At 49.1% G+C, this 14,849-nt stretch overlaps 1 protein-coding gene across 1 annotated transcript; it reads right to left on the reverse strand.

The window, feature by feature from the left end:
* Window positions 1–5,182: 5,182 nt before the first annotated feature.
* On the reverse strand, window positions 5,183–5,740 carry LOC144171941 (uncharacterized). Its single transcript, XM_077700998.1, has one exon. The coding sequence runs from the start codon at window positions 5,738–5,740 to the stop codon at window positions 5,183–5,185; it is 558 nt and encodes a 185-aa protein (XP_077557124.1).
* Window positions 5,741–14,849: the final 9,109 nt, after the last annotated feature.

Genomic DNA, 14,849 nt, shown 5'->3' on the forward strand with positions numbered 1-14,849 from the left:
TGTGTGTGTGTGATCTCTCTTTCGCGAACATTACCGAACCGCGCAAATTCAACTCGTGCATTCGCACTTTCACATTCTTCCCCTCGGGGAAATGCGGGGAATTTTAACTGCCGAGGGGTCGCCGCAATGTTGACCATACTCCCTACGTGGTATGCTTGACTGGACAAACATGCGCAGGGGACTCTGGGTGGTCACCCCGAGGCACGCACATGCGAGTGCTAGACATTTTCTTGGTTTTGTTAACTGCCGGGCGGTCGCCGCAAGGCCCGCACTCACGTGCGCGCGCTCGTCCATTTCTGGTATTTTTCACCTCGGGCGCAAAATATTACGATTTGCTAAAGATCCTCGCTCTTCAAAAAACGCCACGCACATACATACTATATATATATATATATATATATATATATATATATATATATATATATATATATATATATATATATATATATATATATATATATATATATATTCCAGGGAGCGGTACAACTTTGAAGATGGCAGAGAACACAAGAAAAGGAACAACTTCGAACAAGGTAAAAGCACGATTGTTGCCAACGTTTCAGCAAAGAGACTTGCTTTCGTCAGGGCAACCTCTCGCCTGGCTCGCACGCTTTATATAGGGGTAGGTCCCCAGGTGAGAGGAGAGAAGGTAAGAAGGAAGTGAAATTGAGAAAGCGGATTGGTTTGGGAGTATGTCGGGGGAGATATTGAGGGGGGAAGAAGGTTGTATAGTTTGACCCGCGAAGTAGGTCGCAGCGAAGTCAGCCGGGGGTTGATATTCCGGGAATTTTTTTGAGGAAAAAGGATGAGATTGTTTTTGTTGACCCGCCGCACGGCATACCGAAAGGCTCTTCATGATTTGGGAACACCGTCGCGCGACTCTAGAAACGTTTATATCTCATCTTAATTCTTCGCATCCGACTATTAAATTCTCCTGCCAGTATTCTGAAAAAGAAGTGAACTTCCTCGATACTACCGTCATTCTAGACAACGGTAAACTTAAAACCACGCTTTTTAGAAAACCAACAGACAGGCAGCAGTACCTAGATTATAAAAGCCATCACCCGAGACACTGCAAGCAAGGGATTTTTGTAGGACAAGCCACCAGGCTTAGATGAGTATGCAGTGATGACAGTGACTACGTAGAGCACCTAGACGAAGTCAAGTCCACCCTTATGAACAGGAACCATCCCAAAAACTCGCCGGATCAGGCGTACCAACGGGCGTTTAATCTCAAAAGCGATGACGTGCTCAACAACCAGCGACAAAACGAAAGCGCCAGGCCGCCTGCCCTAATACCTAAATTTTCAAACGCCCTCCCAAACGTAAACAGTATACTGCGGAAGTACTACCCCATTTTAGCCAGTAACGACCAACTTAAAAAGACTTTCCCGAAAGCACCAAGGGTTACCTACCGGAAAAACAGGAATCTAAAAGATATTTTAAAGATAAAAGACCTTAAGTTGCATATACTTCAGACAAACTTTAAGTCTCCTAGGGACAGGAAATACTGAGAATCCTATTTAATTCACAAATTCAACGCCATGGAACCTGCTGGAATTAATGCGCCTAGGGGCAACTTGGAATCCTTGCGATATTCACCGAGAATACAGCATTGGGCATCGTCTTACATATACCTTATCCAAAGACTATGACCCCTCCCTCTGCTCTTTACCTGGTCACCTAATTCCTTTTGTTTCATTCCTTAGCTTCCAGCTTAGTACGCGCCCGCGTCCCTCCAACCTTTGCTTTTGGTATTCCATTTTATTTCTTTTAATTCTCTTTTTTTTTGCTCCGCTTTGTCTTGTGCCCCGTACGTCACTCTAACTTTAGCTTTTCGTTTTTGAGTTTCAGGATGGGCCTGTTCCAGGAATGTTGCCGTGGGTGACACGTGCCATTTCAGTTGTCGGGTTATTGCTTTTTCTTTTGTGTGTGGGTTTGTGTGGTTTCCCCCCCTGTTTTTTTTTCCTTTTCTTTTCTTTTCATTTTCCTTTTTTTCCTCTTTTTTTTTCTTTGACCTAGTTATTCCCCCCTTCTCTACCTTCTCTTTTGACCTGAGGCTTGCAGATAGCTTCTAATAAGGTAGCTTCTGATAAGGTAGCTTCTGATAAGGTAGCTTCTGATAGCTTCTGACCCCACTCTCACCGCCTGTTCTGCTTCCGGCGGTTCTGAGAACCTTGCGGTATGCCGTGCGGCGGGTCAACAAAAACAATCTCATCCTTTCTCCTCAAAAAAATTCCCGGAATATCAACCCCCGGCTGACTTCACTGCGACCTACTTCGCGGCTCAAACTATACAACCTTCTTCCCCCCTCAATATCTTTCCCGACATACTCCCAAACCAATCCGCTTTCTCAATTTCACTTCCTTCTTGCCTTCTCTCCTCTCTCCTGGGGACCTACCCCTATATAAAGCGTGCCAGCCAGGCGAGAGGTTGCCCTGACGAAAGCAAGTCTCTTTGCTGAAACGTTGGCAACAATCGTGCTTTTACCTTGTTCGAAGTTGTTCCTTTTCTTGTGTTCTCTGCCATCTTCAAAGTTGTACCGCTCCCTGGAATATATATATATATATATATATATATATATATATATATATATATATATATATATATATATATATATATATTGTCGCGAAGCGGAGATCTCTTGATGTTTTCTGGTTGTTTTTTAAGTTCTGCCCACAGCCAGGGCTCTTCCTCCAAAATGTTGTGTGCGAAAGCGCTTCGGACGCGGCTGGGCGGTGGCCCCCTATTTTTCTGAGAAACGGCTCCGGCACGTGTGTCGGCCCGTCGGCCGACCGGGAGACGACGGCTGTTGGGGGAAGCGAACCCTCGCCTCGGCCTCTGTTACCGCACGCCCTGGCGTCTCCGACCCCCCGTTGCGCGCCTACGCGGGCCGCTGTGTTCTTCCGAAGACCTTCCCTTTTCCCTTGTTTACTTTAGTGCGTTTTATCTAACTACTTGCTCTACGCCCGTAATTCTCCAGGCGCGTTTTCGAGTCGAAACTTTGTGTCTTCTGTGTGTGAACTTTTTCTTTTTCACTTTGGCGGGGACATGTCTGATTGGAGCTAAGAAGCGTCTTCCTGATTGGCTGCGGGTGTGCCTTAGCCTTTTCCCACCCGGTCCGCACACGCTAGGATGCGCTTTTTCCCCCAATGCGTCCCCCCAAAGCAAATATAACGCGGCCCCTCTGGGGAGCGAGAGGGCGAGCAACACCGGGAGAGCCGCTTGCTGCCGATCGTCGGGGCCAGACGCCGGGAGCCCTTCGCCCGCCAACCATGTTTCGTTAAGTACTCTTAATCTATTGACTGTCTTTTTCATCTATGTAATAAGTGTAATTGTTTCAAGTTTGTATGTGCCAAATTTCATCAATGTTACCAGTAAAGTAAACAAGTTAACCTTAAAACTTCTTCGACGTCTCAACTTTTTCCTTCCGATCTTCATGCTACAGTAGCGGCAGTATGTAACCAAAATACTACGTTACAATATATATATATAATGTTGTTCGCCTTGGTTAGTAAACGCAAACTTGCCGGTGCTGCCGGTCCTGCTTTTGCAGTCATGACATGTCTGGTTGTCTGCAATCAGAATGGAAGTAATGTTTAGAGCAAAATCCGCCTTTTCGTTTGTTCTCGTGCGAAGGTTGAAGGCAGGGGAGAAGAACAAGTTATTCGTGTTTGGTCACTACGTGTGTTATTCGGAAACCACAGGGATGGTTTTAAATGCGAATGCATTTATTAGTCGGGGGTTGTCTTGCGTCCATCGAGCGGCGTGCGCCTGCATTCCTCCAGCGCGAGCGCACGTGAGCGCGCGCCTCGTAGTTCTGCCTTTGTCGTCGTCGTCGTCGTAAATGCGAATGCATTTCTTAGTCGGGGGTTGTCGTGCTCCGTCGGCGTGCGCCCGCAGGTGTTATCTCTCCGCGCTCAATGCCGAACGCATGCGCTTGAAGCGAGCTGTACTAGCTTGCTCGAAGCGGCAAGGACGGCGAGTACTGCGGTGTTAGTCTCGTGTCTAACGTGTATGGGAACTTGATATCGCACGCCGATGCCACGTCTCCCGTTCGAGACACGTCTCCGTACAAGGACTTGTACACCCTTGCCTACACCGGAGACGGAGTCTTTGTGGTTACCGTGTACCTCGCGCCCAACCTCGCTCGAGACGCCGTTGCCGCGCAGCTGGACGCGGCTATGGAAAGTGTGCGCGTGCGCTCCAAACCCTCTGACCCCATAGTCTTGGTTGGCGACTTCAACGTTGACGTGCGCAAGAAGAGTGGCGAGTGGCTGGTCGAGTACATGCAGACCAGGCACTCTATGCATTGTCTCTCTGCCGGCTTCGACACGTGCCCCACTACCATTCACGGGAGTTGCATTGATCTGGTCTTTACGCGAAACTGTGACGCGCGTATGCTTCTCAAAGACCCTTTGACCGTGCACTTTAGCGATCACAAGGCAGTGATTGTGGCCGTCAGGTACAACGATAACACAAACAGGTGCTGATGAATAGATGATTACGTTCACATTCTCGTCATTAATTACGCCATTACTCGCAACACACTCATCGGTGCACCCAATGCATTCGCATTTCTGTACGATTCCCTTCGGGGAGGTGCGGGGGAATTTTTTTTTCCACGCCGAAACACACTTCTCCAGCGTTTACATTCATCAGGTGCGGACACTTGTTAAGGAAATTACAAAATGCATTCTAATTACAATTAGGTTTCCGGTGATTAGCGGTGCGGAGGGCAGTAAGCTCGTGGCGTGCTTGCTGCGGAGAGTGTGATATCTCGTTTACGCAAGGTAGCAACGCCACCAACAGCATCTTCTTCCGCAACTCACGACAAGAGATAGAGCTTCAACTTTATATTGTGCCATGGAAGTTACAAAGGAGAACAAAAGCAAAAGTGGCAAAAGCAGAACAAAAAAGAAAGAAGACATGCCCCAAAGTCTACAAGAGTCAAGAAGCCGGGATTGTTGGCCTGCAGTTTGCCGCGGCAAAACTACACTCAGGCACCGATCAGTACCGTCGAAAGAGCGACTGGGCTTTCTTGCTGCATGTGCGTTGCGCGAGTGGAGGGGGGTACACAGAGAAGGGGGAAAAGTTAGTCGAGAAGAAAAGTCTGGCCAACCGCGTGCGGTCCGGCTGCTGAGGAGCGTCCTCCGCGTCAGGCCTCGTCGTCACCTTACTTCTAGTCGATGCCGTACTCCTTGCGCAGTTCGGCGAAAATACCGCGCTTCTTGTCCCTGGTGGCCTCGAAAATGTTCTTGTACTTGGCCTCTCCCAGGACCACCATGCGTCTGAGGTCTTCCGGGGACATGACCTTCCCCAGGTCCTTGTGCAGGCGCTCCAGGAGGCGGGACACCTGAGCCCTGCGCAGGCGATTGTAGTCCAGGTCGGCGAGCATAAGCCGGAAGCTGCACTCGTCTAGGATGCGAACCACGTGATGGGTGTACTTGATGTCCCGACAATCGACGCGGTATTCCCGCGGCACGACGCCCAAGGCGCGACATCGCACCAGGAAGGTCGCGTTGCTGGAGAACACGGCAAGGTCGAGCATGGAGCGGAAATAGCGGTCTACCAGCCCTGCGGCGCGGCCACCGTAGGTCAACCGCAGGTCCCCCTTCAGCGACGATAGATTCAGGGGAGGCTGTTGCGGCTGCTTAGCCGACGAGCTGTTCGGTTCCGTCTTGACACGCTTGCTCGTCTCAAGCGTGTCTCCTGCCGCCTTGCTCGACTCGCCCAGCATCGTAGTCGCTCACGCTCTACCAACCGAAGGGGGCGGTTCCAGAATTACGAATGAGGCCGTGGCGACCCTCTTCGTTTTCGTCCTTTAACTATAGCATGGTTGATGGTATATTGAAAAGGACGGTATTCACGGCACTTTTTTTAATCGTGTATGGCTGGACCGTGAACCGGAAGCCATAATTTTTTGTTCTCTTCAGTTTTCTGACTCGGGTATGGTGAGGTATGGTTTCAGTTTGCGCAAAAACACCGATTCGGTTCCGGTTCGAAACAGTGGCAAACCCCTCCTTCCTTGAGGGGACCAACCGTTGCGGGCGTGTTTCACATCGGCTCCACCAGGTACCGCTTCGAAGACCGGGCCACCAAGTGGCTGCAAGGCCGCGAAACCAGTACCAATCGACAGAAATCGTCAACGCAATCACCGGGAGACCAAGTTTCCTCAGGCAAGCTATTATTTCTGATATTCTAAACCCGGGAAGTTCGGAAGCGGCAGCCACCACAGTAACCATAAATCAAGGGTTAGCTGGCCAGCGGCGGCACGCAATGGCTTAATCGAACTTGCCAACCACTCAGCAAGTAAGTATGGACCATCCAGACGTTTAAAACACCGCCACCGGCCCTTCCTTCGGCTGGTATATGGTTATGGGCAGAAAATACATCAAGCAAGACTCATCCCAGCAGCACGTGCCCCGGCTGCGTATATGCGTTTCACCCGAAATTCTATTTATAATGCATAAAGATGTCATAAATAGATTATATGAGTGATAACAAATGTTAATATTCAAATATAAAAAACCCTTGAAAATGAAAAAAAAAGGGGTAACGGGATTTGAACCCGGGTTAGGATGTTTGCTTCGCGGGAGCGGAACTGCTACACTACGAGTCCTTTTTTTTTTCTTTAATGCATGGAAATTTTAGAAAACTTCAAAAGAGAAGACACTTAACACACAATATAAACACTAACAGACAGCAAAGGGCAAGGACATCAGTCGAACAAAGATCAAAACTCAGGCAAGCAAACGCACGCATCCAAAAGAGGCAGCCACTCTGGTGGATCACTCTGTGCAGCATAAACGCTCCGCACCAACGCCATCTGTTCCCGAAAAATGCACTTGGTCGGCCTAGGGGGTTCCGCATGCCGATCAGTCATGCGGCACTTCCACAAGCTAAACAATGTTAGGAGAACGAAAACGTCATATGGCACCCTATTAACATCTTCAAATGGCAGGAAGCGAATGGTGTACGGGGGGATGTCAATGTCCTTTTTTAGTGTCCGCTGCAAAACGTCCCAGAAGAACACAGCGTCCCGGCACAACACAAAACAATGATCAATTGTCTCTGGTTGATTACAGAGGCGACAATTGTCCGACCAAGGAATAGACATTCCTTTTTCGCGCAGCCATGTCTTAACTGGGAGTGTGGAAGAATGAAGCTTGAAGAAAAATGTTTTCGCATTTGGCGGGATACACATGCTCATTACGCGTTTTAAAACATTGCTTTTCTGGTGGCCTAAATAAGGCTGGCGATAAACAGGCCCCGGGAATAGACTTTCAATAAGAGAGTTCGTCATAGTTTTCCTTGACATGCTGAACAAATATTCCAAGGAAAACCGCGCGGTAAGAAAGTTAAATGACTCCACGACCTCTTTGAGAAATCCCCATGGAGGCTTCGTATTGACTTCGCCCGTACATACAAGCGAAAAAGGCAAATGGAAACTTATGCGCTGCTGAAGTACAGTTTGTAAAAGTGGGTGATCAACCAATTTGTAGAAGAAAAAACGAGACAAAAGTTGGTGCACAAACAAATGCATGAGCCCAACACCCCCTGCCTTTAAAGGAAGAAACAAGTTGTCCCTGCGCATAGGTTCCCATTGAGAGCCCCACACATATGTTGCAAAAACTTTATGTAGGGCCTGAACTTTTGCTCGCGCACAGTGAAGCACTTGAAGCACATAAAGGAGCTTTGTGGCAAGGAAGACGTTGCACACTCTTGCACGTGCAAACACAGTAAGGTCTCGCACATTCGATGCCCGCGATGCGCGCTTAACTTGCGTGAGCGCTGATGACCAATGAGGCCCTGTGTTCCGTATTTGATGTAACGGCACGCCGAGGTAGTGAAGTGGGGCGCTATCCCAAATAATACCAGCGAATCTGGATGGTTTTGTTCCCAATTGTCCGATCCAAAATCCCTTAGTTTTTTCCATATTAAAGGGGCACTGACACAAATTTTGAAGGCGAGATAACTTCGAAGATAGATTGGTGTGAACACATATACATCATCTGCAAAATATCAGCGGGAGATTACAGCCTAGAACACATTTAAAATCAATTTTAAAGTGTGCGAAACGCAACCGAGCAGCCAGCAGAGGACCACGCGCAATCGACATCCCGAGCATATTGTGTAAATAAACAACATCCAAACACGTCACGAGTTTGTGTTTGCCGCTTCCGCACTGCCGGCGTTTTTCGCCGGCTCGCCCGGCTCGCCGCTCAAATCGGAGGGCCGGAGGGCGGAGCTTCTGCTCTCGAGAACGAACGACCCGATCGTTGGCGGCGGAGGCGCCGTGATTTCGTCAGCTCATCGGGGAGCTGGCCGCGACCAAAGTTCTACAGCGATTCCAGGCACTCTGTTTCTATTACTTTTTATTACCATTGGATGCGAAAACGCGCCGGAGGCACGAAAAGCCCACTGAGCTAGCCGCACGGTCGCTGTGCAGGCGGCGGCCACGGCCGCGAAGTGGCCCAGGCCGGCGCAGGTAGCTCGAGTGATAGCTTGTTACCGCTGCACGAAATTGCCCCCAAGTCCCGACCATGGGGGCTTACATGAGAAAGGAGTTAATGATGTGATGGCGGGTTGCATTAAAAATTGTCATCTGCACCGCTTACGAGAGCGGCACTCGAATATCCGCCGCAGTGCTAAGCCGACCACATCTGTAGGCGGACTTGTAGGCAGACCGGCCGGCTGCTCCCAGCGCGCGTCTTGCCACCCACCGTCTCGAGCGTCGCGCGTCGTTCTTTAGCCGCGGTAGCATTTGCACTCGCAGCGCCTGCGTCACATCCACGGTCACTTTTTAATTAAGCGCCTCACGAGATCAGTACGTGGGGGCATTCGCAGAGACTGCCGTTGATGCGGATTCGACAGTGCTACGGCGGCTCTGCTCTTTGATATCCCTCCGACGGTCACGTGGTCAGCTTTGTTCACACAAAATCCATCGTTTCGCGGCACCCGCTGAAACCGAAACTGCGACTGGCCGCATTGAAAATGCCTCTAATTAAACAACCGTCGCACGCTGAAGCAAATGAGGTTTCTACAGGTTATAAGTAGGTCACTAGCTACTTATCGCAACAAAAAAAAACAAGATGCAAAATTTTTGTGTCAGTGCCCCTTTAACATCCGCTCCAGAAACATCGCAGAACTGCTTAGTCACTGTAAGGGGTTCCTGGACACTCCTTTTGTCAGCGCAAAATATACGCTATATCATCTGCATAAGCAAGCACCTTAACTCCGCACGATTGCGGTTCTGAGCGATTAAATTGAGGGCCACATGCACGTGGACATAGTTTCAAACATGCCCCTAGATGGCGCCATGCGCCGCTTGGCTGTGCTGACTAGGAAACACCTATCCGCCCCCCGGCTCGCCACCTTCTGCCCCAAGAAAGTCTCGACTGTCACTCTTACCGGTGAGCGATTACAATGTTGTTATTCGCCCCAGAGGGCTCAGCCTTGCGGAATTCAGCTCCGTTCAACTCTGGTGTTCAATTCACCACTGAGGCCCCGATTGCGATAGGCAAGGCATGGAAAGTTCGCGTCGACCCGGACCAAAAAACATTGCCATTATCGGCACACCCGTCCAAGCAGCAGCCAATAATTTAGCCACACTCACCGTGCCTCACCTCGGAGGCAACGTATTCGAGGTCAGAGCTTATGAAACTTCCACCCACTCCAGCACGTAGAGTTATTCATGACGTCCATGCCGAAGCCGACTCCGACTATCTAATGGAAATGGTCTGCGTCCACGACGCCACACTCATCCAAGCTCGAAGAATGGGCAAATCCAACTCAGCCCTTCTGACTTTTCCGGGCAAAAGACTACCCCGGTATATTTTTCTCGCTGTAGGAAAGCTCCGCTACTATCTTTATATGAAACCTGCGCTTTGCTGCGGCCGATGCCGAAGCACCGAGCATAGGACGGATGTTTGCCCTGTCCTCGAAACACCCATGTGTGCTCGCTGTGGCCAACTTAACTCCACGAACCAATCTTGCGAACCGACTGCGGTGTGGCAGGCAACGGCGCTGCCGACAGAACATCTGCATCTGCGCATTTCAGCACAATTATTACTTCATTGCCGTTCACAATGCGAGACGGAGCGACTCTGGTGTCATCGGTTGCCAAGAGCTCTCAGCGATTGCCGTGGACTTACCCAAATAATATTTACGTGCCGTTGCACAGAATAGACCCAGAGTGACGATTTCGGATGCCAAGCGGACTGTGCAAGCGAGATGAAGGTGTCCTGCATCGCATCAGGCTCAATTTGGCTTACACTAAGCATTTTATTTTTAAACTTCGCCAGGCTTGCTCACCTATGTGCCCGACGTGTACAGTTAACGAGGACCTGAAACAGATTCTGTGCGCATGTCCTCGCTACGAACTTGAGCGTACCACGGCTAAGCTTTCTCTGGGCCGGCCCGTGTCCACCCAGATCTCTTCGAAGCATCTCCTTGGGCCCTGGCTTACAACAGGCATGGAAAGTCGCGCAAAAAAGGTGCTCTTCACTTCTGTAATCCGCATGCCCTAATGCCACAACCCATTCACTTGGCCCACCTTTATTTAGTGAGCCCCGTTGAGCAAGCCCTGCGTAGGCTTTCCGCTACCTTTGTGTGGAGTTCACGCTTTGAGCCCATATTCCAATCTGTTCCTTCTCTTAGAATCTGGAGGCATTGGACTCATCCACATTTTTGCACACCAACTGGTTTCCCGCTTTCTGTTCTTTAGAAATATGAGTTCCCTGTTTCTAAGGGCAGTGCTTCAACGTAGGTTGGGTGCGCATTGGCTGTATTCATTTCCTCCTGTAGGACCAATGGTGATTAGGGCCCCTGGGGATTTCGTAAAGAAGTAGTGGAGACATTCAATTTTTTTTAAAGTACGTTTCTCGCTGGAATACTTGTTTGACCTCTCGAGGGAGAGAGAGACTCTCTCTCGAGGGAGCAGATAACCCGTGTATTATAACTTTCTCCCTGTACCTATGTATCGTTGAATGTTAGGGACAGGTGCGTAGCCAGGGGGGGGGGGGGGTGGAAGGGGGGAAGGGGGAGGGGGGGAGGGGAGGTTTGGTGTCAGGAAACCCTTGAAATTTTCCGAGCGCCCCATCTCCCCTCATTTGCGCCTTTTTTACTCCATGCTATTTACACATCGCATAGATATGACAATATGTAAAAAAAGAAAATAAAAATGACAAAAATGAAAAGATGAATGACTGAGACAGTGTTTGGGGCAGCTATATTTTTTTGTTTTTGTTTGGGGCAGCTATCTTTTTTGTTTTTGTTTTTTTACTGGGGGCGTATAACACCCCCCGAAAAATATTTCTGGCTACTCTCCTGGTTAGGGATGACACTGTTTTATCACGTGTCAGACGCATGTGCATTAAGCCGACTGCGAAGACATTCTTCTTTAAATTGCATACGTCAACCCTTCCTGTTAAAATATGGCTACATCCTAGGGGATTTTCGTACCGTGGTCTGGGAATTGCCGGTTGTGTAATCAACCCGAAACTGTATACCGCTGTTTCGTGATGTGTAGAGACGCCGTATCGTTCCGGAACATTCTACAAAGGACACCAAAGAAGGACATAGACATCCCCCATATATTATTCGATTTCTTCCGGTGGACAGAGACAGTGCAGTTCCGTATGACCTCTTCTTACTTATGGGGTTGTTCAGTTTGTGGAAGTGCCGCATGATCGATGGTCATGCGGACCCTACTCGTTCAACGAAATCGCTCTTTCTGAAGCAACGTGCGTAGGTGCGAAGCGTCTATGCTGCCCAAAGTGAGCCCCCACAATGGCTCTGCCTTTTTGATGCGTGTGTGTGCCTGCCGAACTTTTAGTTAGAACTTTTGACTTAAACTGCGAATATTTTCAGGTCGACGCGAATATTTAGAGTGCGCTAATCGGCGCCAAAAAATTTCTGATTATCATGTAATAGAGAAGAAAAAAAAGCCATAGTGGCCTCGGAGTTGCTTCCTCGGCTCGCGTTCTGAAGGTCCTGGGTTCGATTCCCACCTCTACCCAAATTTATTATTTTTATTCTCTATTCAGTTAGATATCTTTCTCTTTTTTTTGCGCCGACTTTCATTTTTATCTGACATCTTTCTTTTGCAACGCTGGATTTTTACCTTTGGAGTCCAGCCATGCTTTTGCATTAAAACCGTTTCGGGAAGTGCGCGTTGACATCTGATCAAACCATGCTACAACGAAGCTGTCGTGACATTAGTTCGGTATGAGTAGGGCAATGAAGGAGACGCTTCTACCCGCTCCTGTCGGGTGAAAGCTTTTTTTTTTTTCACCACAGTTGTGGTTTGGAACGATTGCGGCCGAGGCAGCCCGGTCAGAACTGGGAAAATAGCCATTTATGGTTGAAACGGGGATAACAGAGCACAGTTTTACCTTCACTCCTTCCAAACGCAAGGAACAGGAAAAGTAGTGCAAGAAATTAAAATAGGAGATGCAGCAGGTGCAAATATTTTATACTACACTAACTGGAAGCCATGCGGTTGGATTAACCCTGCGGCTCAGGAGGTATCAGGTAAAACAGGCTACCATGAAAATGCGCTTCCTGCCTAGCGAGTGGTGCACTCGGTCGGTCACCTAGGTTCTCTTTTCTGAAGGCAAAAGAAAACACGGCAGGTCGCGGGGTAGCCGCCTGAAGTCAACAATAAAATCATCTCCACAATCCACTTCGTTCAGCAGCACTCATAAAATGGTCCACGACATAGTGCTCCAGGAAGTAATTTCGAAGGTACACGGTAACGAGCCTCGAAATTTTTTTGTCAGTTCAATAATAGGGAAGATTTTTTTTACTCTTCTGCACAATGCCGACGAAATCATTTTTTATAGAAATTCCATACGAACAGAGCAAACCAAGATTATATAAAACACTCATAGTTAGCTTAAAGGCTGCAAAACTGGGCCAGAACTGCTTGAATAAACAGAAAACGGTATACTGTTCATGCCCAAGTCCCAACAAAGTTCGCGTCACGGAGCATGGTGTACCATACTTTGTGAGAAACCAATATTTAAATAATTCCGTGCGCGCAAAATGTTTTAGTAGGAATTCTGTCATCTCGCGATTACTGGCGCGCTAATATAACGCCACTTTTTCTTGATACGGCAGCTTGTATGCGTAGTTGTTGAATTTAGCGCGCAGTAAGGGGCGACGGCGGGACTGGGCGGCGACCCCGCGTATTCGCATACACAGTACTACTACGCCAGCCGAAGCGTGCCTGGGGAGGCGTCGGGGGCCAGGCCGGGTAAAAGGTGAACAGCTCGCGGCGCGGCGGGCCGGCGCCGTCTCGCGCTGACGGGCGCGATTCCCTCTCTGCGAGGCGAGACAATAACACGCGCCTCCTACACAACGGGCGCCGGACTTTTAAAAGCACCCGCGGGGCCCGCCGCAGAAACAGGCAGCAGACCGACGGCGGCCGGGTATCAGGTTGCGAGCCGGGCAGACGTTGTTTATACCCTCCTCGTGGCGGAGCGATTCAGCTCATATGCCGCGTCGCACCCAGTGCTGAACACGATGCCTAGCTGTTGGCCAGCCACTGCACGCGAGGCGTATTAAGCCAACAGATCTGTCAAGCGCAACGCCTTAATCAATTGAGCCTTACAAGGTGTGTGAGAGCGCCAAACAAGAGCCTGGGAACGGGCAGGCACTATAATTTACTCGGAAGGCAGTAATGGGCACACGTGTATCCAACCGGAAATTATTTACATTTGTTTCCGTTCTGAATTTGTTATCGTCGCGAGAATTATATTTTTATAACGATTATTTTCACGCGTGAATGCCAAATCGAGCGTGCTTTAGTTGTAGTTGTTGCTGTAGCTTGAAGGCCTGTAATAAAATGTTTTGATTGATTGATTGATTGATTGATTGATTGATTGATTGATTGATTGATTGATTGATTGATTGATTGGTTGGTTGATTGATTCATTGATTGATTGATTGATTGACTGATTGATTGATTGATTGATTGATTGATTGATTGATTGATTGATTGATTGATTGATTGATTGATTGATTGATTGATTGATTGATTGATGGGTTTAAAGCGCCGACGCTACACAGGCGATGAGACGCGCCGCAGTGGAGAGCTCCGGATTAATTTTGAACACGTTGGAATTTTTAACGTGTGCCGAAATCTCGACACACGGGCGTTTGCGCTTTTCGCCTCCCCCAGAAAAGCGGCCGCCGCGGCCTGTAATCGAACCTATAAAATGTTTTCTGTCTGAGTTACTGGGGAACCTCCAGTTTATTAGCAAGACATGTATCCGGAAGGAATTCATGAGGTAGCCCGATACGAATGTACCCTTTTTCTTTTCTCGCTCGTCAGCACCAAACGCAGATGCGATATGGGTTGCTCGACGAGTGGCTCGAGCGCTGTTAGCGACCTCCAGCAGCCGCTATTCCGTTTGGGTCCAGTACTCGGTTCGAAAATACGAATAGGGCACTCGTTCGCAATACGCGATTCCTCCGCGCACTGCGGTTGGCGAAACGAGAGATGCATAAATAAAGTGTACGCGGAACAAACGGGATCGAGTCACGAGAGCCAGAGGAGGCACACACGCCTCGACGGATCCATTGGCTTCCGACGCCGTCAGCAGGGGTAGACAGCTGGCTGCATTTGAACGAAAAGCAGGCATTAGTGCACCTTCCGGTTCTCGCGACGTTTTCCCCGCGCCGTGGACCATTTCAGTATCCGTACATCGGTGTTTCCGGGACCCAGTCACTTCGAAAAGCCGATAAGTGCAACGAGCCTTACGGGCACAGTGACCGCAAGGGCTTGTTGTCATATGGACGGTGGCGCGCCGACTCGTGACTGACAAGTGGCTGGCAAAGCA

This window comes from Haemaphysalis longicornis, unplaced genomic scaffold (genome assembly GCF_048455015.1).
Source record: "Haemaphysalis longicornis isolate Haplotype H1 unplaced genomic scaffold, Haemaphysalis longicornis Haplotype H1 scaffold_1, whole genome shotgun sequence".
Classification (NCBI taxonomy): Eukaryota; Metazoa; Arthropoda; class Arachnida; order Ixodida; family Ixodidae; genus Haemaphysalis; species Haemaphysalis longicornis.